At 47.5% G+C, this 23,379-nt stretch overlaps 1 protein-coding gene across 1 annotated transcript; it reads right to left on the bottom strand.

Annotated features, from left to right (window-relative positions):
- Positions 1–82: 82 nt before the first annotated feature.
- On the bottom strand, positions 83–21,584 carry SEC24C (SEC24 homolog C, COPII component). Its single transcript, XM_021006028.2, is given in 24 exon segments — positions 83–1,375; positions 1,524–1,613; positions 1,858–2,049; positions 2,238–2,417; positions 2,563–2,681; positions 2,997–3,135; positions 3,496–3,641; positions 3,752–3,848; positions 4,072–4,242; positions 4,479–4,595; positions 4,764–4,857; positions 5,572–5,733; positions 5,735–5,761; positions 5,929–6,053; positions 6,183–6,298; positions 6,498–6,636; positions 7,999–8,126; positions 8,374–8,485; positions 11,123–11,259; positions 11,765–12,127; positions 12,654–12,823; positions 16,409–16,547; positions 19,949–20,145; positions 21,411–21,584. Coding segments are annotated over 23 exon segments (3,273 nt in total). The 5' UTR covers positions 20,118–20,145; positions 21,411–21,584; the 3' UTR covers positions 83–1,234.
- Positions 21,585–23,379: the final 1,795 nt, after the last annotated feature.

Here is a 23,379-nt window from a genome sequence, read left to right as displayed (position 1 = left end):
AGCACCTCCTTCACGCATGCGCGCCTCTACGACCAGCTCCCACCCATGTCTCTCGTCCGGGCCAAGAACCAGGCGATCTTAATACATCTTAATTTATTTTATTTGTTTCTTTACAAATTAAAGATGCATTGAAAAAATAAACCAGTGAGGAGAAGTGAGAGGCCCGGGGCGTCCCCCATCTCCAGCTCAGTGCCTGCCCTTGGACCTGGGTCTGTTAAAAGGTTCGGCTGTCCTAACGGGTCAGTGCCAGAAACCGTGGCGTCGGGCAGGCCAGGGCTCCTGCACCATTGTCCATTGGGCCTCTCCAACTCCGGCCCGGGGGCCCGGGGGCCCGTGGGGCCGGGGCAAGGCAGCGGGGTCAGGGCCAGGAGGGTTGGCTCTGTGAGGTATTGCAAGTTGATGACCGGGCTCCCTACAGAACCATCCAGTGTTAAACACCCCCACGGGAAAGGGGCTTGGTGACACGGCTCCCTACCCCCCCAAAACGTCCGCAATTTCGTCCACCTCCATGAAGGGTCCCAGGCTCTCCTAGCAGAGAAGGGGTGGGTAGAAAGAAGCCCCAGGGTCTCCACCCGGAAAGTGAACAACAGACATTGGGGGCAGGGAGAAAAAGTTGGAGGCCGACAACTTCCTCCTCCACCCCCAAAATTCCCCCTCCCTCCCCCCAGTGTCTGCTGCTCCCACGGGTGTAGGAGAGTTGGGCTAGCCTAGAAACACTGGACTCCCTACCACCCACCCCCGGCTCCTGTACACCCTACATGTCATCCCTAATATAGGAAGCCATTGATAATAGCTGAACCAGCACCCTGAATCCTCTTTTCTGTCCCATTTGACCACTGCCCCAACCCCCGGATCCCCACCATTCACTCCTGCTGCCCCCTCTCTTGGCTTAGAGATTGGCCCAAATGGACACAGAGTATTCCCAGAGTTTGGGTGCCTCTGCACCCCCAACACTGAGTCACACACAGTGAACTGAGAAACTACATTCATTATGACAGGGTTAGCAGGAAAGAGGGGGATAGAAGGAGCACCTGCCAGCAGCAGGACATAGTTGAGTGTTGAGACACTTGGACCCAGAGAGGGGCTACCCTCCCCAGCCCCTCCCCCACCCTCCTGAGACTGAGGGGATCTCTGCTTACGTGACTTATATTATATGCAACTGTCCAGATTTCCCTGCTGTCCTGGGGACGTGTGGGGAGCTGGCCTGGAGCCCTCTGCCCCGCACCCACTTCCTCTAGCTCAGCAGCTGCCGGATCTCCTTGTGCATGTGACACAGAAAGTCTACGTAGGATGCACCTCCATTCAGGCTCTTGTCCTCCACCAGGAAGTGCTTGAATAACATCTCCAACTTGTCCTCTTGCTTCACCACGATGAGCTGATGCCAAAGCAGAGATTACATGGGAGGACGGTGGAAGCAAACCAATCCAACACCCCTCCTCCACCCCTATTCTTCAGAATCATCCCTGGCCCAATCACACCCAGGAAGTCAATGACACAAGGGGAACTTGGGAAGAGATTAGTACCTTCATATATCGGGATCTCTGCGCTCGGAAGCTGTCAATGAGGTCACGCACCCTTTTAGACAATGGGTTCTCCAGGACTGGCAGGGCACTCTAGAAAACACAGAACTCATGGTTTCCCCTATGGCCAGGTTACTGTATCTTAGCCTAGTCATGAATACAGCCCCATGAAACAAAGGAAAGACAGGATCTGAGATGAGACAATTCCATCCCATGCCTCTGTAATACTTGGAAAAGACCAGCAGATCCTATCCAACATACTAAGTCCCTATAACTTTGCCTTCGCTCATTAACATCACCTACAACCCTCTTTCCCTCCAGATTTCCAGCCCCTCACCAGGCCACTGTTAATCTGGCTGAAGGAAGGGACGCTGAAGAGGCTCTGGACAACACCTTGCTGCACACTGGCCCCAACCCAGAGGAAAAGGTTAAGCCCATTCTCCAGTAAGTACACATCTCCCTTGCTGAGGCGTTCCTCGGATGCCCGGACAGCCGGTGGTTCGGCACTGCTTTCCACTGGAACCTTTGTCTGGGAGTAGAGGAAGGAAAGAGGATCAGACCACTGGGAACCAGTAAACCCCTAACCAAGACAATACCAATTGGCTCAGATTCTCCCCCTCTCCCAGGCTGGGCTCTCACACTCTCATCAGTGCCTACCTTCTCCCCCAAGTTCATTTTCTCCCTAGCAAGAGCTCACATACCAACCCTCATCCTCACCAGTGGTAGGAGTCGAGGATAGAAGAAGACATTGGTTTCTGCCACATCCATTGAAGTGACCAACTGCCGAACGTAGGCTCGGTCATCAGTGGTGACCTCAGCCCCAGGCTGCAGGACATCACTCTTCAGCACACAATTCAGGTAAACAGGGAGAAGCTTCATGCACTCTGGAAGGATGAGCTGAAGAAGGAAGAAGAGAAGAGGGACACTGAGGGAACCTGGGGGAATTCCTATCAAAACCAGCCTAGGATTCCTCCTTTCTTTTCATCTCCTCTGCAACTTCAACTCTCAACCACACACTTCCATCGACCCCTTATTCCCAAACCTGTCCAGCAGAAGATGGGCTGGCACAATTCTTTCGGTAACAAGCCAGGATCTGGGCACACTGGCTGATAAGAGCATCACGTACTGTCTTCACGGGACTGCTCAGTACTCCCCGGTATGCTAAGAGAGAAAAAGAATACAAGGCAGGTCATTCCAAGTCACCCTGCTATAAGACACTAATAATAACAGCTAGCATTTACATAGTGCCTTAAAGTTTGCAAATGTGTCACAAATACTATCTTGCTTTATCCTTACAACAACCCTAAGAGGCAGTGCTGCTATTCTTATCCCCATTTTAAGGATAAGGAAACTGAAGCAGACAAGGATAGGTGATGTGCCCATGGTCTCACAACTCACCTCATCAAACTTAACCAAACAGACCTCTGATTCCTGTCCCCAACATTTCCCCTACCTATTCAAGTGCCAATCCCTTACCAAACTTGGCCAGGTAATTAATGAGCGTGTCAGTCTCACAATTCCGATATAAGTCAGCCAGCTGGGTACAGCAATTCAGTGACAGGTTGTGAATACGGAGCCTCCGCTGCCCTGCACAGCTTGTGTAGAGCAGAGCACACTGGATGGGCAGAGATAAGCAAGAATCAGACAGTCCCTTCCCCAAAAGCCTCCTTCTTTGGTACTGCCCCCAACAAACACAGCAGAATAATTGGGGGTGGAGGGGTGTATTCATTTAGACTTGTGATTTTATTGTCCTTTGTAGGAAACTACAGGCCAAGAAACTTCTGTGACGCCTATCAGCAGTAACTGTTGGCCAAGTGACAGTCTGAAAGTTGCCTGAGACAGTGAGAAGTTATTTGCCCAAGGTCACAGGGCCACAGTTAATGTGACTAGAACTCCCAGAATGGCCTCTAGCCACTGCTTCACAGAAAGAGACAGGAGGTAACTGACATTTCCTTGCTGGGTCTCATTTCCTAACCTGGATGAGGGCTCCGCTGTCTTCACTGAGGCGATCATCATGCTTGAATTCTACAGTCACTGTCTTGTCCCCGTCCAGACCTGCCAGCTCGACATCTGTCGTGTTGCTCATATAGAAGGCTCCAAAGAAATCGGTAGCCCGGATACCTGAGGTCACAGAGACAGTGCCAGGACAAAGCCTATGTAAGAGCAGCTCCCCAAACCTCACCTGAAACCTCCCTCCCTTATACATTTCCTCTTCCCATCCCAGGACCAACCGGTGCTCGTCCGGACTCGCATCACAGCATCGAAGCCAACATCCTTCTGTACGTCCCGACGTAGGTCACTGAGGAAACGCTCCTGGTCACTTTCCACCTGCAGTTTCCCAGGCCTCAAGTCACACTGCTGACTCCCCTCACAGTATGGGCCATCCCCACCCACCCCCAGTACCTTCCAGAACTACTCTCCTCCCTGACCCCCCAGCCCACAAACTGTCTCTGACACTATCCTCATCAACAGTACAAGTGGGACAGAAAGCTCCCAGCTCTGCCAATGCTTTTGTTGTCAGTCAGTATGTTTGAGTGTCCAGAGCCCATACCTGGAAGCAAGCGTACTTGTATACGGAGCCACCAGTATGATAGGGTACTACCCCAAGGGTGGCCACATCTACATACTGGTTAGGAAAGAGAAACAGGTCCACACAGCAGCCCTGAGCCACACACTCCTTGGCCAGGGACTGATAGAAGCCTGTTTGTGGCTGGAATAGGGTCTGGGAAAAGAGAGGAAGGGACAAGGAGTTATCGTCAACAAATATTTCATTACTTATTGAGCACTGTGTGAGATACAAAAAAAATGTAACGTATCTACAGGGAGCCACTATGAATCCCAGCTTATTTCTGAAACAGGCTGTATCAAAGGATCAGTGGGAGGTAGAAGAACCGTGTCAGAGGCATGCAGTTTGTAGGGGGTGAGATTTCTCATCTAAGCCCACTCGCCCCAGCCCACCTTCTCCTTGTCAGTGTTAAGCAGCTTCCGGTCATCTCGGTTCTTCAGCTTCCCAGGGGCTTCTGCAATGGGCAAAGACGTATGGAACAAAAACAACTTCCCTGGACACTCGGCAGCCTGCAGATGGGGCAGGAAGAAGAGCCATGAACATTTTGGCTAAACAGACCCTTCCCTCTAGCAACCAACGTATTGAGGGGCTGGCAAGTTGTTTCAAACAATCCCTGAAGCACCTGGAGTCACATCTAACACTCTATTCTAAATAGCCTATGACAGCCCTATGCTTACCTTCAGGGCCTCCATTCCAGCCTGAATCACGGGGGCAAACACTGTCTCTGTCTCCCTCGTATCTGCAAACATTTCTGGAATCTGGTCCAACAAACTGAAGGAGTAAGAAAAGTCAGTCTGAATGGCTACCTCCATCAGTATCCTACCCATCCAGGGCCCAACCACCAAAGCCTCCAATCACAGACTGCAGCCCCAATTACAATTCAATCCAGCACATATCACGTGCAAGGCACTGTGTCAAGTACTGGGGATGCAAACAGAAAGTAGCACAGCCCTCGCCCTCAGGAAACTTACCATCTATCAAGAAGAACAAGAAATGTACTCTACTAACTCTAAGGACCGAATATAAGTACCAAGGAAAAGTCAAAAAGAATGAGAAATTTAAAAAAAAAAAAAAAGAGAGATGCCTTTCAGCTTGTTGGAGGAAGGAGAGGAGAAGGCACCTGACAAGAAATGAAAGACATTTAATGGGGCTGGAGGTTCACAGAGCAGTAGTACAGTTTGGCTGGAAAAGCCTCAGTGTGGATGGGTAGAAATGGATACTGTAGCCAGACTCTGGAAAGCCTTGAAAGGCAGGCTAAGTTTTTACTTTATTTAGGAGGCAATGGGGAACACGAAAAGTTTTTCAGTAGGACAACTTAATTAGAGGAGTATGTTAGGAAAATTATTCAGGCAGCAATGTGAAGGATGGACTAGATAAAGTAGAAACTGAAAAAAGGACCCCACGGGACCCTGGGGGCCCAACCAATAGCTCCTTCCCCCCCCATCACAGGTCATGCTGACACAAACAATTGGTCCTGCACCCCACCTGGTGATGACTGTTCGGGACTCACTGACGTTGACCAGGAAGCCATCCAGCAGTGGCACAAACATGTCAGCCACATCAGATACCACCATCATCTGTGGCTGAGCCAAGGAACTCTTCACATTGTAGAAGTGCAGCACTTTGTTGTACGTGACAAAGCACACATATGGCCGACTCCTCTGCCCCTCCCTCCCTGTAGGAGGCAATACTCCTCAGTAGATGCACCCCTCCTTCTACATACCAGCCACCCCATCACCCAGAAGGTTATCAGGCCAATGGTCACATTAACAGCCCAGCTGTCCCACCACCCTGGGGGAGGGGGAGGAGGGGAAGAAGAGAATTAAGCTCATGGTCCCTAACCTGGGCAGGAAGTCCAACAGTGACTTGAGCTCCTCACAGAGGAGCCTGACAAGGCCACTCCTAACAGCATTGTAGGAGACATCAATCATGAAGATGAAGGCAGGGGGACGAGGGAACTTGTTGTTCTGAGGTGGAAGGAAGCATGAGAGGAAAGGAGAGTTATCAAGAGACTGACTGAGAAGCAAGAGGATGAAATGGAAAAGAAATAGGAAAGGCTCAGACTGAGCCACCCTTCCACCTCCCTCTAACCTCACCTTGCAGTAATCCACAGTAGCCAGGAATTCATAGGAGCCCAGAGAAAGCTCAGGACGGTCATAGAAGTCCACACGTTTACCAGTGTGATCCAAGTGTTGGAAATATTGGGGAGGAACTGTCAAAGGGTACAGTGGGATGTTACCAAGAAAACCACTTTCTCAATTTCCACGAATAAGAAAGAGGCAGCCTATACTGAACTCAGACTTCAAACTCTCAGCTTCATTCCCACCGGTTCTCAAATTTTCCCAATATTCTTCAGATGGAGCTGCTATAGCCCCAGATACACCACTCCCAGCCCTCATCCACAGACTGACCTTCAGTAACACAGCTGCAAAAGCAGCACTGGAAGCGCCTCCCACCTTCAATGAACTGCATGAAGGGGCACATGTAGGCTTTGCAGCGATTGCAGCGCACGGGGCCTGATTCCCCATGGTCCACAACGTACGGTGGGGCCTAGGGAAGAGAGGGGAGGAGCTGAGACACAGGGGAACCAGGATGGGTCAGACATGAGAGGGACAGGCACTGGGGCAGGGGAGAGGAATGAGAACAACCTGGAGGAAGAGATGGAGGGAGGAAGGGAAAAGGGCGAAGGGAGCAATGGTCACAGGAAATATGTCCCTCAAAGTATGGGTACTGTAATCTCCCCATCTCTAAGATCAGTTCCCTCCTGGGAGAGCTGAAGACTAGCTATGCGGGTTCCATTTAGCTGAGGGCTGTGACAGGAACCAAGATGGAAATTCCCAGATTCTTCTGGGAGCTTTTACTTCAGACCCTGTTCTTATTCCTCCCCCTTAAGCGTTTAAGACTCCTTACCCTCTACTCTCAACTCCCCCTAAATATGTAGGATTCCTGACCTCTACATACTCATGACTTCTGCCCTCCACCATTCCTAAGTATCAGTGACTCCTGTTGTTCCCTTGGGTTGATGAACATAAGCAGATGAGGATCTTCCAGCCAAGTACCCAACTACCTCTCTAAGGCTAGAGCAGACATACATCAAGTAAAACAGAGATGGAAAGTAGGGGCCTTTGGAGGAACTTCAAAATCTTCAGCCAAACCCATTACAACCCTTCCAAAATTAAATGGGTCAGGATGGGAACAGTTATCGACATAAGGCCCCATTTAACCGCCTCCCTCCCCCCAGGAGTGCTTGTGAGGCCTCTAGGATCCATGTGCTGTGGATCCTCCCAGCAGGGTCTCATTTGGCAGCTGCTTAGTTCTCATTACCCAAGTAGTCTATCTGTTAAGGGACTGGGTAACAAGAGAAGGATCTAGGCAGAAGAGAAAGATTGCCTTCCCCTGACAAAGGGAAAAATTGAGATATCAGCTATGTCTAAACTCCCTAGAACTGGTAACTCAAATCCCACCTTCCCCACTCCCACCCCATTTACCCAAACCAAATGTCTTTTGTCAGACTGACTGGAACCTCCAAAGTCCTCCTACCCAGTTTTATCTCTACAGTTCTTTCTAAACATAGGCCTCAGAATGATAAGCAATGAGACCTTCAGCCCTATCCACACAACTAAAACGCGATCACCCTCTGCACTTGGGTGGCACAGTAGGTAGAGTGCTGAAGTCAGGAAAGACCCAAGCTCAAATCATGCCTGGGACACTAGCTGTGTGACCCTGGGGAAGTCCCTTAACCTCTCTGAGCCATTTCCTGGAATAATAATAGGACTGTTCAATTCAAATAAGCACTTTGAAAACCTTAAAGCACAAAATAAATGACTCTTATAACTATTATTTACTCCCACCTCCCTGATCACCCAGAGGGACTCCTTGCTCCCTCCCAACCCCACTGCCCAGAACACTCACCTCCTCAGGGGGCAGCTTGGCCAGTGGCTTGATGACAGCTGCTAGGGGCACCTGAGCCTGCTTGGCCATGTCAGATGTGCAAGGGATATTATATGATGTACACCGGATATATCGGGGACTTGCATTTCCTGCAGGAAATGTAGAGGGCCAAATTTAGACAGTTTGTCTTACTGAACACCCCTACCCACTGACCCTATAATCGCACCAAAAGTGGCTTTATTCCTTGCTATAAGGGGTATGTCCTGCTTAGACATGACAAAAACCTAATTCTCAAGCTGTAGACTATGGTTAAGTTTACCTCCATCCAAATTACGAAGGCCCCTCAGGGATGGAGAAGGGAAAGACTCCACAGAAAGGCGTCAGTGCCCTGCTCACCTTGGTCTTTCACTAAAAAGTTGGTGGTAACCAGGGGTGGGACTTGGCCTCGTGTTCCAGTGACAAATGGCTCTGACCCCCGGTTATTCCTATCATCTTCAATGACTTGGATCTGCAGGAATGAGGAGAATGGGATAAATGTAAAAAGGAAGGAACCAGACCACAGAAAGCCAAGAAATGGAAGAGAACAGAGCTGTACAACAGACTCTGATGATTCACCAAGCAACATACCTACCCACACCCAACCTCCTAAATTAGGTCCCTTTCCACTGAGATACCAACGAATAGGTTATAAACCCAATCCCCACCCTTGATAATCCCCACTGTCAAGCCAACAGCACTCTGAGCGGGCAAAACTGGGGGATGGAGGAGGAGTATGTCAGGTGGTCAATGGGCTAGGCAATGAAATCACTTGACCCCCACAAATGGTTAACCCACCCTGCCCAACCTCTCTTGATGATTCTAGGGCAATCCAAATATAGACCCTTAGGCTGATCAAATTCCCTCTCCCCAACATGACTTCCTTTTCTTTCCCATAAGTTACATTCTGAGTCAAAAGGAAAACAAATGGTAACAAGGTGAAAATGAATCTACCTGAAATGACTCCACACTCAATGGAATGGGCAAAGAGGATAAATGGCGAGGTGGGCAGGGAAACAAAAGCTGCCTTTGTCTCAAAGGAGCACTAGACATGAGCACAGGAAAGATGCTGCATCCTTGCTACCCTAACCCTGATCCTAAGACCCCCTTAATCCTTACAGTGGAATAGAGAACATTATTTTGGTCCAAAGCTTCCCTTCACCCTACAAAGATGCTGAAGGGAAAGAGGAGAAAAATTTGGTGGGCCAGTGATGACATTCTTGACCAGCATGGTCATCTTCAGTCACCCCAGCAAGGGGTAAATGAAGCCAACAGTAAGGGAGAAGACATGCTTCTGATTCCCCCACCTCATATTCCAGTCCTCCATAGCAGAAGGAGGGTTAAAGTCAACAGTATCCAAGTTCATGAGGAAGAGGCCCAGAACCAGCTACACCACCCCTCAACCCAAGCTGGCAAGCACTCTTATAGACAGCTTAGTCCCAAAGCACCAAGGCCCTGTAGACCAGTGCCTCTAAAGAGGCTTGGACTCATCCACAATAGACCAGCATCAAAGTGGGGAAAATCTGACCCCTACTCTCACCCAGTCTTTATGCCTCAAGAAACCAAGTGAGGAGGGGAGGTATTAATCAGGTGAGGTGAACAGAATGGTGGCTTACTTATATTAATAAGAGTTTTCTAGAAACTTCACCCCCATTCTTCACGTGCTGCTGTTCCCATCCCTCTACTTTCTTTGCAACATAGTAAGCAGAGACATGCATGCTGTTCCTGCCAGTGGGAGGATGGGTGGGTCGAAGAATGAAAGGAGCTAGGGAAAGGGTGAACACAGTGAAGGAAGTGAAGCTGAAGTCACAGCATGCACAGGTGGCACCAACACGGAGAAGACGAGCACTCCCCACCCCCGGACTTACTGGGCTAGGAATGGCATCGGGGTCTATTCTGTGCCTGGTTTTCTGCTGAGGAGGCAGCTCATTGAGTTGCTTTTAGTTTGTGTTTTAATAATAAAGGCAGCAAAAGGACACACGGAGAGAAACAAAAGAACAAGCAGATGTTACTTCTCTCAGCCCTGAGGGAGTCAGACACATACATCTGGAGCTCTGAAAACATCATGAAACCAGATTCTGTCTGGGTATGGGAGCTCCTACGTCCCTAGCCTCCCAACTCAAAGGCTCTGGTGGCTCAAGGTGTGATGCAGAAGGACAAGGAACAGGGCACAGATGGATGCCAAGCAGGGAGAGTGTGGAGAAGAGCTGGGCAGGCAGAGATGCTCCAGGGAGGGAAAGGGGTGTTCCCACTTGACCAGTTACCGAGCAGGTAGCCAGCCACCTGGGACACTCATCATTCCACTGAAAGGGTATGACTTCAAACCAGCTGGTCTTCTACGGCTCCAAAAGAGCTCCAATTACCTGAGGAAAGCTTTTGCTCACTCTACCCTCAGCCAGGCAGGCTGCCATCACAGGAGTGGCTCCTCCCCGGGGACCAACCCCACAGAGAGCGGGAAGAGAACACAATGAAATATGATAACTTGAAAGAATTACAGAGTGAGCAACACACCAAATGGTCGGGGGGGCTGATTCAAGAGAGAGCAGCCCCATGGCATCCAGACTGAGCCTCACTGGTTCTCAAACTTCTAACCACATCTGGGAAAAAATTCACTCTCTTTCTGAAAGAACGTACTTCTGCTATAGGCCTTTCAATTCATATTCCCATAGTAAACAGGGAAAAAACTCCCTTCGGTATCAATGAAACTGGAATGTTCCAGGGAGGAAGAGCTCTATCTAATCAGGTTTTAACTGTGGGAGAAATGGCCTCAGCTCATGCTCCAAAGATGAGGCGGTCAGTCCCCAAGACTTCCAAGGTGCGTCTATTAGTTATATACTCACTAAACCTCACCACAGCTCCACAAACTTTGGAGGTTCACACTATGTCCTACCCTATCCCCCCTTACCGCAAATAACAACCAATATTTACTCTAAGCCCTTAAAAAAGAAAAAGAAAGAAAAAAAAGATGAGGGAATAGGACTGAGCAATGTTGCTTAAGATTCTCTCCAGCTTAGCGCACACATACACAGACACACGCAGGTGTACACATGGACACTACTCACAGCACACATGTGCACAAACAGCCACGGTCACAACACAGTGTACCTACAGGGCTAGGAATGGAATCAGGATCCAAGCGCTTCGGGGGAGGTGGCTGAGGAGGGCCAGGTGGGCTGGCAAAGGTGGGTGCTCCAGAGTAGGCTCCCCCATAGCTGGGCTGAGGGCCTCGAACTGGTCCAAAGGAGCCTGCGAGGCAAAGGCGTGAAGATCATAACCCCATAACTTCCTCCCCATCCCCTCTCACAAGGCCTAAGGCATTCCACAAACAAAGGAGATAAATACTGAGGTACAGTGATATAGCTCACTCACCACCAACTTGAAAAAATCAAGTGTAAAGAACACTAACTAATCTTGAAGTCCCAAGTCCGGGATCAGATGCATAATAGCTGTGTGACCCTGGGCAAGTCCCTTAACTTCTCTAAGCCTCAGTTTTCCCATGTTAAATGGAGTCAATACTTGCACCAGCTATTCTATCTCCAAGGGCTGGGTAAGAAAAATACTTCGTAAATCTTCAAGTGTTCTATCAATGTGATTATCAAAATTATCATAGACTCCTGGGAAGGGGAGCTGCTGACAATCTACCTTCTATCCTATACAGAAAACCACTAGTCCAACAAATAGTACTTAAATTCATGGCACACAGATGGCCAGAGCCCCCAGCTCTGACAAAGCCAGTGGGGGGAAGACTCACCATTTTGTTGTAGCTGATAGCCTGGCTGGGAGGAGTGCATAGCTGGTGGTGGTCCTGGGGGGCCAGGCATTGGGGGCTGAGTTTGTGGGGGAGGTGAGGATGCATGGTTGGACTGGCTTACTGGGGGCCCCCCAAAGCTCTGTCCAGGCATGGATGGTCCAGCAAGTGAAGGAGGCCTGGGGCCCCCTGCTGCTGTGGGTGGGAAACCAGAAGCCTGCATAGGGGCAGAGCGCTGTGGGGTTTGGGCACCAGGATGAGCCTGGGCCAGGCTAGTGGGTGGAGCCAGGTTCTGAGGGTAAGAGCCATATAGATTGGAGCCTTGAAAACTTCCTGAGGCTGAAGCCATTGATGTAGGTGGTAGCCCTGAAGAACAGAAGAGGATAAGTTACTACCTTGGTCCCTAATTCCTGCTTTTAACAAGCTACTTCTCTATCCACATAGCAGAGGCGGCTGTAATTATCCCATTTTTTGATACCAAGAGGCACAGGAAAGCAGAGTCAAGGAACCCATCAGAGAACCTTATAGCTTATATCAGCCATAGCTACCAAAGACCTGGAAAACAAAACTCAATGGCAAAGTGCTTGGCAGCATCCAGTGGTTCCATATAAAAAGCTGGTATTGCTTAATTAATGGAAATGTCACTAAAGATGCATGATCACCTGCTTTGCCATTGCACCCCAAAGATGCTGTGCCTTCCCATCCAACTAAAAAACTGAAAGCCTCTGTGTGTGTTGTATCACCCATCAGAGGAACTCTTACTTTTCTATTTATACCTTCAAGGTTTATGTTTGGGCACAGTAAGAGCTTAATAAATGGTTTTTTTCTCCACTCCTTGGGGGACAGGAAGAGAAGGGAAGGAAACAAAGTCTTTGCACCCCCAGGCACTCACCATAGCCTAATCCTGAAGGAGGAGGGGCAGCCTGGCCGCTGATCTGCATTCCTGCCATCTGAGTGGTCACCTGTGCACTGGTTGGGGGAGGGCCATATGGCTGAAATGCAGCTGGCTGGTTCACCAGAGGGGCCACTGGGGCTGGCACAAACGGCTGAGACACAGGGGGCCTGAGGAGAGAGTGGAAATAAAGGTAATAATGAGATCTAGGAACCCTGGCAAACTTGGCAAGAATCCCTACTTCCAAATTACCTTACCCTTCTTTCCCCCTAGCCTGGGCTCTGCCAAGACTTCAGTTTTCCTTTCACATCTATACAGAAATGGTACAACTTCTTGATTATTCAAATTGTGAATTTCTTCGATATATCAAGGATCTGTGATTTCACTGATGTGGTAGGTTTTTCACTGCAGACACTGCAATCTCTCTAACTTAGCAGACTATCATTAAGGGGTCCTACGACTTCTCTACCCCAGCCCCCCCCCACCAAAACATCACCCTGCTGCCAACCTGGTGGTGAAGCTCCAAACTGAAACAGGCTGGTCCTTAGACAACAGTATCTGTCAACAGTATCACTGAGATCACATTCAAAGCCTTTTCACCTGGGAAAAACCCACCAGAGACTGTACTCTAATGGCAAAGCCTTCAAGAATCCAAAATCATCTCCTCTCAACAGTGAGATATTGGGTTAGATATTCATGAGACAATACTGTGAACCTTTTTTTTTTGGTGGCATTTATGGCAAATCTAGTTCTGAACTTCAGAGTGCATAACCATGACATCACCACCTTCTCTGCCTAAACCCGTCACTGACATTACTTGCCACAGTATGGCAGTCCACAGTCCAAGGGCTAGAAGTGAAAGAGCACTGTGTTATACTAACAGTCTACTGGTCAGATGAATGCTATTTGAGACTTCTTCCCAAAATACAGGTGTGAGCCATAAAGTAAACAAATTCAGAGAGCAGTTCATCTCAGGCCAGCACGTTGCATGAGTATAAGAGGCAATGCTTGCTTTCAAATGTCAGCTGACTGGGGAAAAGAAGGCTAAAAAACTTTTCAACTCCTCCTAAATGAGCTCTTCATAGGGTAGTTTCATTATCTGTTTTAAAGTATTTTGCATTCTCCTAACTCCAGATATGAAGGCAGCTAGGTTGCTTAGTGGATAGAGCGCTGGGCCTGGAATAAGGAAGATCTGAGTTTAAATCTGGCCTCAGACAGATACTGTCTGTGTGACCCTGGGCAAGTCACTTAATCTTTGTTTGCCTCACTTAATCCACTGCAGAATGAAATGGCAAACCACTCCAGTATCTTTGCCAAGAAAACCCCAAAGGCAGCACTGACATGCTATGATTTATGGGGTCACAATGCACTGGACACAACTCAATAATAACAACAAAAAACATCAGACACATCCAATTGTTTCAGAGCCACTATTCAAATATTAGTACAAAACCACATTTCAAATTATACCAGGTGACAAAACTCACTGCTATAAGAGTTTTAAAAAACATGTATACACATTGCTGCTAGAACTGAAAATAAATAGAATCTTTTTATATATAATCTAAAACTTTAAAAGAATCATGAAATTGTTTGTTTGTTTGTTTTGGCTAGGCAATGGGGTTAAGTGACTTGCCCAAGGTCACACAGCTAATAAGTGTTACATGTCTGAGGGTGGATTTGAACTCAGGTCCTTCTGAATCCAGGGCCAGTGCTCTATCCACTGAGCCACCCAGCTGCCCCTAGAATCATGAAATTTAATCAAATAATGTCATTATTGGGAATATACTCCAAGAATGTAATCATAAAAAATAAGATATACAATAGATATGGATGGAATTTATTTAGAAATGAATTTTCATAAATATAGATGTATTGGAAAACCTTAATACTCTGCATCTGGTGAATAGCTGAATGATCTGTATCAGTGTATGTATATCAGTATACCAGTGTAACGAAGTGAACTATCAGTGTACTACAATGGCATAACAGCAGTACATCAAGGATCTGTGATTTCAATGGCGAACTAATACAAATCTCAAACCATCTAAAATGTAGAAAACAGGTCTTAGAGACCTGCCTTAGGCTCAGAGAGACTGTGACCAGGCCATGGCCACATGGCAAGTAAGAAATGAAAGGAAGCTCTGAACTGAGGGGTCATGTTACCATTAGACATGATAAATATAAGACCACTAAAGAAATTTGGAAAGGTTTCTAGGAAGTGACATCAAGTGGAGAAAGCAGACACAGCAAGAGAGAGAAAACTCTATACATAAAGATGGATCACAGGAGATCACAGGTTGAAAGGATCACCAAGGCTTCTTCAATCCCTTGTTTCACGGAGGAGAAAGCAGAGGTCCATACAGGCTAACTTACTTGCCCATGTTCTGTCAAGTACTAAAGGGCAGAGTGGTATTCCTGTTGCCTTAAAATGAGACTGACAAATAGAAGAAACAACCAATAAACTATTATGGACATACTATGTGTATTAAATCTTAACTGTTAATAGTTATAAATGTTATATTTAATTGATTTTGTTGTTTGAAAATTAAATCAAAGTAATTTAAAGGAGTCTGGCTAAAATACTACCCTTGGAGTACATGTTAGAGGCCTATAATATAACAAGGTCCTTCTGGTGTTTCTGTGGGGGAAAAAACTCCCTTGGACAGAAGCCCAGACAGACCTGCCATCCCAAACTCTATGCTAAAGTAGACTATATTACCATGAAGACTTTGCTCTCTCACCTCTTTCTTTAATTTGTAATCCACAATTAACAGTATTCATATATATATTACGTTTAGAATTTTGTTTATTGTTTCATTCCTATTAGTTTTATCTTCCCCACTACACTGTGGACAAGACTATACTTTGTACTCTCTGACACCTAGCTCATTAAGCACAAAGTTGGTACTCAATGGATACCTGTTTCATCAACCACCCTTGTATTAGCATGGATGATTAAGAGCTCATTTCATTCTTATCAAACATATATTTATCTCATGGACCCAAGAAGATAAAGGTCACTTGCCACATGTTCAGCTAACAAAGGTCAGGAAGTTTCCCAGGCTATTTCTCTCACTTTCTTTCACCACAACGTATAAATCTAAATTCTGGGGCCCTCTGCCTTCTCCTTCATTAAATGAGAAACAATGCCCTAGTGGAAAAGGCTGCTGAAGGACCTGAGCACTACTTTGCCAAATACTTCGGATAATATCTCACCTACGCCTCCCTGCTATGCCCCTCATCCCAGTTTTCATTGCTTCTGCCTCTGAAATGGAGGGGCTGCTCTTTTCTCTGTGCTTTGGGACAAGGCTGGCCTGAGGTCAGCCAGCCAGTCATATACTGAGTCTAGTGACAGGAGCAGGCCTAAGGGATCTCAAAGACCCTTCCTATTCTTTCCTAGGGGTGGAACTCAGTAAGGGCAGTAATGTTAACTGCTGAATGGTGTCTAGATGAGAAAAAATCCAGTGGCAGAGAGCCTAGCGCTCAAAGGACAGAATGTGAAACAGAACCCTAGCTAAGAGGCCAGTATACCACCAATAGCAGAGGACTAGGGAAAGGAAATGAGAGAAATAAAAAAGATGGGGAGAAGGAAAATAGGTCAAGAAAGGAGGAAAGGGAAAAAGAGAGATGAAAGGGAATAGACAGCAAAAGGAAGGGGACCCACTCGCACTGTTGCCTACTGCTCATGTAGCCTGGATACCATCTGCATCTCTCTTTATCTGAGATAAACCAAGGGTGACCCAAACACTTACCTCTGCATCTGAACAGTGGAGCTTGGCCCATTCTGCACATCTCCTTGGCCAAACTGGCCATATGCAGACGGGCCACTAGGAACTCGGGCTGTAGCAGAGGATGGGGGTGTTCCCGAGGAAGGTGGTGCTCTTGGCACACCTGAGAGAAATGGACAGAAACTCAGTGATTACCAAAAGGTCTTCTTTTTTCTACCCTGGACCAGAGACTCAAAATAGCGATCCAGTGAGCTCAGGCACCTACTGGTCACTCCCACTGCCTCACAGTGAAGATGAAACTACTGATTGTCAATTCTAGCCATGGAAGCCATTCTTGTCCTGGAACCCTGAACAGCAAGCTCCCCCCTCACCCCTATCACTGTCACTGGCTGAGCCCTCTATCAGTCACAAAACCCAAATCCTGTGGCTTCTACCTTCTCAACATCTCTTATATATAACCCTTTCCTCCAACACAGGCCCTCATCACCTTAAGTCCAGGCAATAGCCTTCTTTGGTTCATCTACCTGCCCCAATTCTCTTCCCTACTGGGCTGCCAGTCATTTTCCTAAAGCATAGATTTCTGACCATATCATCCTACCATCCCCCTACCATACTTCCTTTTGCTGTCTCTCTATTACCTCTAGAATCAAATATAAAATCTTCTGTTTGGCTTTCGAAGCTCTTCATAACCTGGCTCCTTCCAACCTTTCCAGTTTTCTCATACTTTACTCCATGTACTCTATGATCCAGCAACACCAGCCTCTTTGCCATTCTTTGCACACGACACTCCATGTGCACCCAACTAAGTGCCTTTTTACTTACTGTCTCCCACAAGCCTGAATTGTATCTTTCCTCATCTCTACCTCCCGCTTCTCTGGCTTCCTTCAAGTGTTAGCTCAAATCCCATCTTCTGCAAGAGGCCTTTTTCAATCCTCTTCCCTGCCCCACATGCTAGTGCTTTCCTGGAGATCACCTCCAGTTTACTGTGAACACCTTGCATGTACATAGTTGTTTTCAGGTTGTCTTCACCACTAGAATGGGAGCTCCGTGAGGACAGTGCCTGTTTTTGCCTTTCTTTCTCTCCTTAAGAGTTTAGCACAGTTTCTGACATATAGTAAGCACTTAATAAATGCTCAACGACTTGACCTGACTCCCCAATTCAGTATAGTTTTGCCCTTTCACAGCCCAGATGTTACCATTTCCTAGGAAAAATCATCTCAACTAAGGATTAGCAATTTGATAAACCATAAAGGGGAAGATAAGAAATTTTGGAAGGGCACGACATAGACTTTGACTATGAAAGTATGTGAAGGAGAGGGTGAGGGTAGAGAACCCACCGTTGTCACCTACTCTTCACCTCCTCTCTCTGGGTCCCTGGCACATCTCAGCCAGGCCTCTTCCCAACATCTTCTCGTTTGTACCCTGTCCCTAATCTCCTCTCACAAGCGCTGTCATTCCTGACTCCACTGGTTACATGGTGCAATGGAAAGAAGGCTTGTTTTGGAGTCAGAAGAGCCAGACTGGAACTTCAGCTCTAACCCTTACTTGTGTGACTCTGCACAAGTTGCTTAACTTCTATAGGTCTCAGTTATTAATCTGTCAAATGAAGAGTTTAGACTAGATGAACTCTCAGATCCCTTCCAGATCTAAATCTATGATCCTATGAACCCATTTCTATCCCTAAGGAAAGATATAACCTCCCCTCTATACCCTTTAAGAGGTTCTGAGGGCAGCTCCATCCTCCCCCACCACCACCACCACTACCACTCCCTTTTTCCCCCATAAGGAAACTCCATTATTCATTTCTTCTACACCACTTCTGTTCTGCCTTCACAGTTAGAATCACAGAATTTCAGCGATGATAGAAGCCTTGGAGATCATCTAGTCTAATATGCTCAAATGATAAAGAAACAACAATCATTGAAATTAAAATGACTTGCCTGAGGTCATGAGAACTAGTGAAACTCAAGTCCCCTAAATCTTGATCAGAATATTATTCCACAAAACCAGCCCAGTTTCTTTTGTTCTGCTCTCAGTGGAGGCAGAGACACCAGAAGGGACATGACAAATCTGACTTTACAGAAGTATCATGACATGTTTAAAAGAGCACTGGCCTAGCAGTCAAGACCTGAGTGTCTGCTCCAGCGGTTCCATTTACTAGCTTTGAGACCAAATCATACAAACATTTTAAGCTTCATTTGTCGCATCTGGAAAACAGGGATACTTATTTTACCTACTTCACATGGTTATGAGGAAAACACTTTGTAAACCTCAAAATACTATACAAATGAAAATTATTGTCATTAAAAAGTACGTGAAGGGGCAGCTAGGGGGCACAGTGGATGCAGCACTGGCCCTGGATTCAGGAGGACCTGAGTTCAAATCCAGCCTCAGATACATAACACTTACTAGCTGCATGACCCTGGGCAAGTCACTTAACCCCACTGCCCAGCCAAAAGGGGGGAAAAAAGTATGTGAAAGTGCTTTGTGAAGTACAAAGTCCTTTATAAACTAAGGTATTGATATCGATGAATCACAGCAGGGCCCCAGACTTGTTCCTGTTTCAGAGATGACTCTTCAGGTGATGCCAAACTCCTGTTTCATACGTCAGGAGTTAGAGGCCTAAGCTGGACTCTGTCATGACCAAAGTCCCAAATCAAGACAAAGCAGGGACATATTACAAATCTGAGAACTTATTTTTCACCTCCTGTCAGTCTCAGCATTACCAACTCTGAATTCTAATACTTCATTCTCATTTTTCACATTTCTTCCACAAGTCCTTGGTGGTCTCCCCTCTTCTCATTGTCATTAAAAACAGTGTGTGGCACACACACCAAAGATATACTCTCTTCTCTAAGATGTTCCTCTGAGTAACCTGAAATAAGGTACAGAATCCCATTTGCCCGCACAATCAGTACTACACTTCTTGAAGGAGTATTATAATAAAACATGAACCCTATAATGTCAGAGTGATTTTTCAAAGCCCTCCAAACACACACAGTACCCAAAAGACTGAGGTGCCTGAAGTAAGGCTGTGACAGAAGCAAATGATCTCAGCAGAAATTTATAAAAGGCCTAAAAAGTCAGATGTGTAAACTCTATCCCTTCTACTGAACAGCCAGTTTCTCAAGTTCTTAGACCTAGTCAGTCCTGAAGAGCCAAACCCAATCACCGGAAATAGTTCAAGAATTCTCAAGGTAGACCAATATAGGACACCAAACAACAAGGGTCCTACCATCCAGAGGCTTGAAAAGCACCTACCCCTACTGGGTAACTGGTAGCCATGCCCCTTCCCCATCTAGTCCCTGCCAGCACGCCCAGACTGGCTGTAGTCCAAGGAAACTAGAACACCACCTCATGGTGATATCTATAAGCAATGAATTATCAACGACGTGGAAGCTACACATCCATTAAATGTCACAAAGGTGAATCAGAACCAGAAATAAGAAAGAGTAGATGCTAAGTGGCACACATAAAGAAGTATTTACACCAAAGACCCCCAAAGACCCTCAACAGGATGCCGCCACCACCTCCTCATACCTTACAAGTAACTCAAACACATACCTGGGGGAGGCAGCTGCTGATAGCCTGGCATGGGACCATTGTAGGCTCCATAAGGACTAGGCGGGATTATAGGTCCTGGCTGCCCACCATAGCTGGACTGATACCCAGTGTAGCCAGGCTGAGGCTGTCCATACGGCACCCCAGGGGGAGCTGGCTGATTGACATTCATCTTGAGTGCATCCCCAAACTGGCCTCACCTGCAGGGCAGGAGAAGGAGACAGAGAAGGTTCAGAAACTAGCTTTTCAAAGTTGCAACATATGATATAAGTGATACTCAGCTCAAGATGGGACTGAGGCTGGCTAGATGTCTGCTCTTGAGCAAAGTCCTCTGTGAGTTTCTGCTCTGAGTCAGGATTTGGTTGGAGCCCCTATCCGGTGTTTCACAGTGCAAACTATTCTCCCTGGTGTAGAACAGCAACCCATTTCCAAGTTTTCTGGTAAGGCTCACAATGACACAACCTGATTCTGAGACTACTTATATCCACAATACAATTCAAGTAAAATCCCTCTTCACCCCCCCCCCCCAAACCAATCGTACTAAGATGTCTGAAATGGTCATATCTTTGTCTCTGCATTCTCACTGCCTAGCACACACAGAGAAAGGTTCAATAACTTTCACTGAATAGGAAATAGTAGAACAAACACTACAGAATCTGGACTAGCTGTCTGGCAACAGTAAACCTAAATGCTATCCCACCTTCAACCCTTCTGCTAAGGTGCAAGGCAGGTCCCTTCCAAGCCCCAAGGCACTGACTCTGTGAGGCTTAATGAAGAGCATTCTCAGCTCCTGCCACCTCTACGGCATGGGCTGTCAACATGATCAGCCAACCGTACATGTACAAAAGGAGAAAAGGGGAGGCGGGAGGGCGAACAAGAAGGGTTTCTCTCCCTCGAAGACGGGGTGCGTGGGAGAGACGAGCCACAGGCCCCACAACAAGCACACGCAGCAAGGTGCACACGCGTGGCGGGCGGGGGGTCCCCGGGTGACAGTCCCGAGGGGGCGGGGAGAGCTCCCCTTGGCTCCGAAGGCTGGGGGGCTACCCCTGTAGAGGCTGAGAAGACGCAAGTGGGCGGCCGGTGGGTCCTCAGCCCGACAGCCACGGCTAAAGGTTGGAAGAGTGGGCAGGCAGGACAACAGCATCACCTCTTCCGGTCAAAGAGGACTCCGGGCTGGGTGACCCCCCGCGCTGCAGACCCAAGGGGATAAGGGAGGCAAGCGGGAAGCCGGACCGGGTGGGGCCCTCGGCCCGGGCCGGGAGTAAGAAGGTGAAGGCTCGCGGTGATGGGGGTTCCGGCCCCGTCCACTCCCGCCTGGCCGCAGCCCCGCCCCCGGGCTCCTCCCTTCCCTTGCGCACAGGGTTCGCCCAGGAAGGGCCCCCCGAACGTCAAGTCTGTCTCGTCACTCCCCAGCCTTCTCTCAGTCCTCCTGTCCTCGACCTCTCCCCCCTCTCAAAGGCCTCACCCGGCTCCAGATCCGGCGCCTGCCCCGGCTGCGTTCCCGGCGTCGCGACTCCCAGGCCCCACTTCCGGTTCCGAGCCGGCCGTCGTGTCGCCGCCGGAAGTGCCTCCCCCGCGCACGGAGGCCTCCGGGGCTGCCACGTCCTCACTAGGACGAGGCGAACGGCCCCGGATGTTGCGCGTGCGCGAAGGCCACCGCTGCCACCTCCCAATCATGGCAGCAGCGGAGGAAGCTTTGCTGTTTCTGACGTATTTCCGCCCCTTGCGATGATGTTACGTCAGGGCCCTGACATCCCGCCCCTTCCATTAGCACCGCCCCCTCAACCCACCCTAAGTCTAAACTTCGATGGCGTTAGACTCGGCAGCTGAGATGGACGCCCCTTTAGCACTCCTGTGACGTGCTCATGACCTCTCACCCCGAGTCCAGGGGAGACCCTGAAGCCAAGGGCTTCAGCTTGGAAGCCCGGACCTAACAGGCGGCGGAGGCTACGTGGTTTCCTTTGCTGAGCCCAGGACTCTGCTTCAGCGCCCCCTGCTGGTTGCTTGGATGCATGCAGAAATACATGTCTGTAGAATGGAAGCTCTCCAAGGACAGGCACCCCTCCCTTTTCCAACCATATCCCTAGGGCCTAGTATGTTTACAAGCACATAGAGACCATAGACTAGTTAATTAGGAAGCCTTTCCCTCAGGAAATTCCTGTCTTAAATGGGATGTACTATCCCTGACCCTGAAGAACTCACAGGCTTGGGGGAGGTGATGATGAAGATGATCAATAACACTGATAACAAGGGAAACAATAGCAACTACAAACTATAAGCTGCAAAGACTTAATTCCTATCGAATACCTCACAAAACATAACCTGGTGGCTATAATTAAACACCAGAGAAACTTGCTGACATAGCCAAAACCCCTCAAAACATCCTTGAAAACTAAACCGTAAATTGTGCTGGAGCTGGAGCATCATCGCAAACCAAACTATTGTTTACTAGTGCTAAGACATGACCCATAACAACTTCAGAACAAGTTTTTAATAGCTGTAAACCATTACTAAGTACTCGTACATAATCTCCAAATTGCATGGAACAAAGATACAACGTCAAAATACAGAATCTAGTAGAGGAAATTAAAATCAGGTAGGAATAGGATAGGAAACATACATTGCCATCCTGTTTCCTACTGAAGTTGTACGGAGCATGCTTTCAACAAATCTACAGAAGATAAGCATACGTCATAATTACGTTTATTCAATTACAGGAAGAAATAATTTTGCACTAAACATAAAAAGAATAATGACAGGATAGCAACTTGTTCCAGGAAAGTTTCTAATTGAACTCCCCTGAACAAGATAAAAATTATTTCTCCATATCTCCATAAATAAGAGAAGAACAAGATAACGAGTATGACTAATATCTTTTATGGGCCACAGTATTCTCCCAGTGGTGCTGCAAGTCATTGGACAGTATAATCCCCAAAGAATCAAAATTATAGGAGATCCAAAGTACAATGTACAGAGACATGATTTTGGATACCAGGTGTTAAGTGAAGACTAATGCCTAGGACCAGGGAGGTGGTAATCCTGCCATACTCTGCCCAGATCTCTATTTATTTGGAGTATTGTGTTCAATTTTAGGAAGCATGTTATAAGAAAGACCTTGTCAAAATGAAGAGTAACCAAATAAGGATGATAAAATTCCTCTACCTTTGGAGATGATATTATCAGTTGAAAGAATTGGGAATGTATAGCATGCAGAAGAACAACTGTGGAGACATCGCCATTATGATGACATCATAGCATATATAGTATATAGTGCCTTAAGGTTTGCAAACACTTAAGAAATATCTCATTTGATCCTCCAACACCCCTATGAGGTAATTGCTATTATTGTACCCATTTTTACAGATGAGGAAACTGGAGTTTAAGCGACTTGCCTAGGTTAATACAACTGGTAAATGTCTGAGCTCAGATTTTAC

Source organism: Phascolarctos cinereus, unplaced genomic scaffold (genome assembly GCF_003287225.1).
Source record: "Phascolarctos cinereus isolate Bilbo 61053 unplaced genomic scaffold, phaCin_HiC Scaffold_3;HRSCAF=262, whole genome shotgun sequence".
Lineage (NCBI taxonomy): Eukaryota > Metazoa > Chordata > Mammalia > Diprotodontia > Phascolarctidae > Phascolarctos > Phascolarctos cinereus.
Note: the sequence above shows the minus strand (reverse complement) of the source record. Positions and strands in the feature narration are given on the sequence as shown.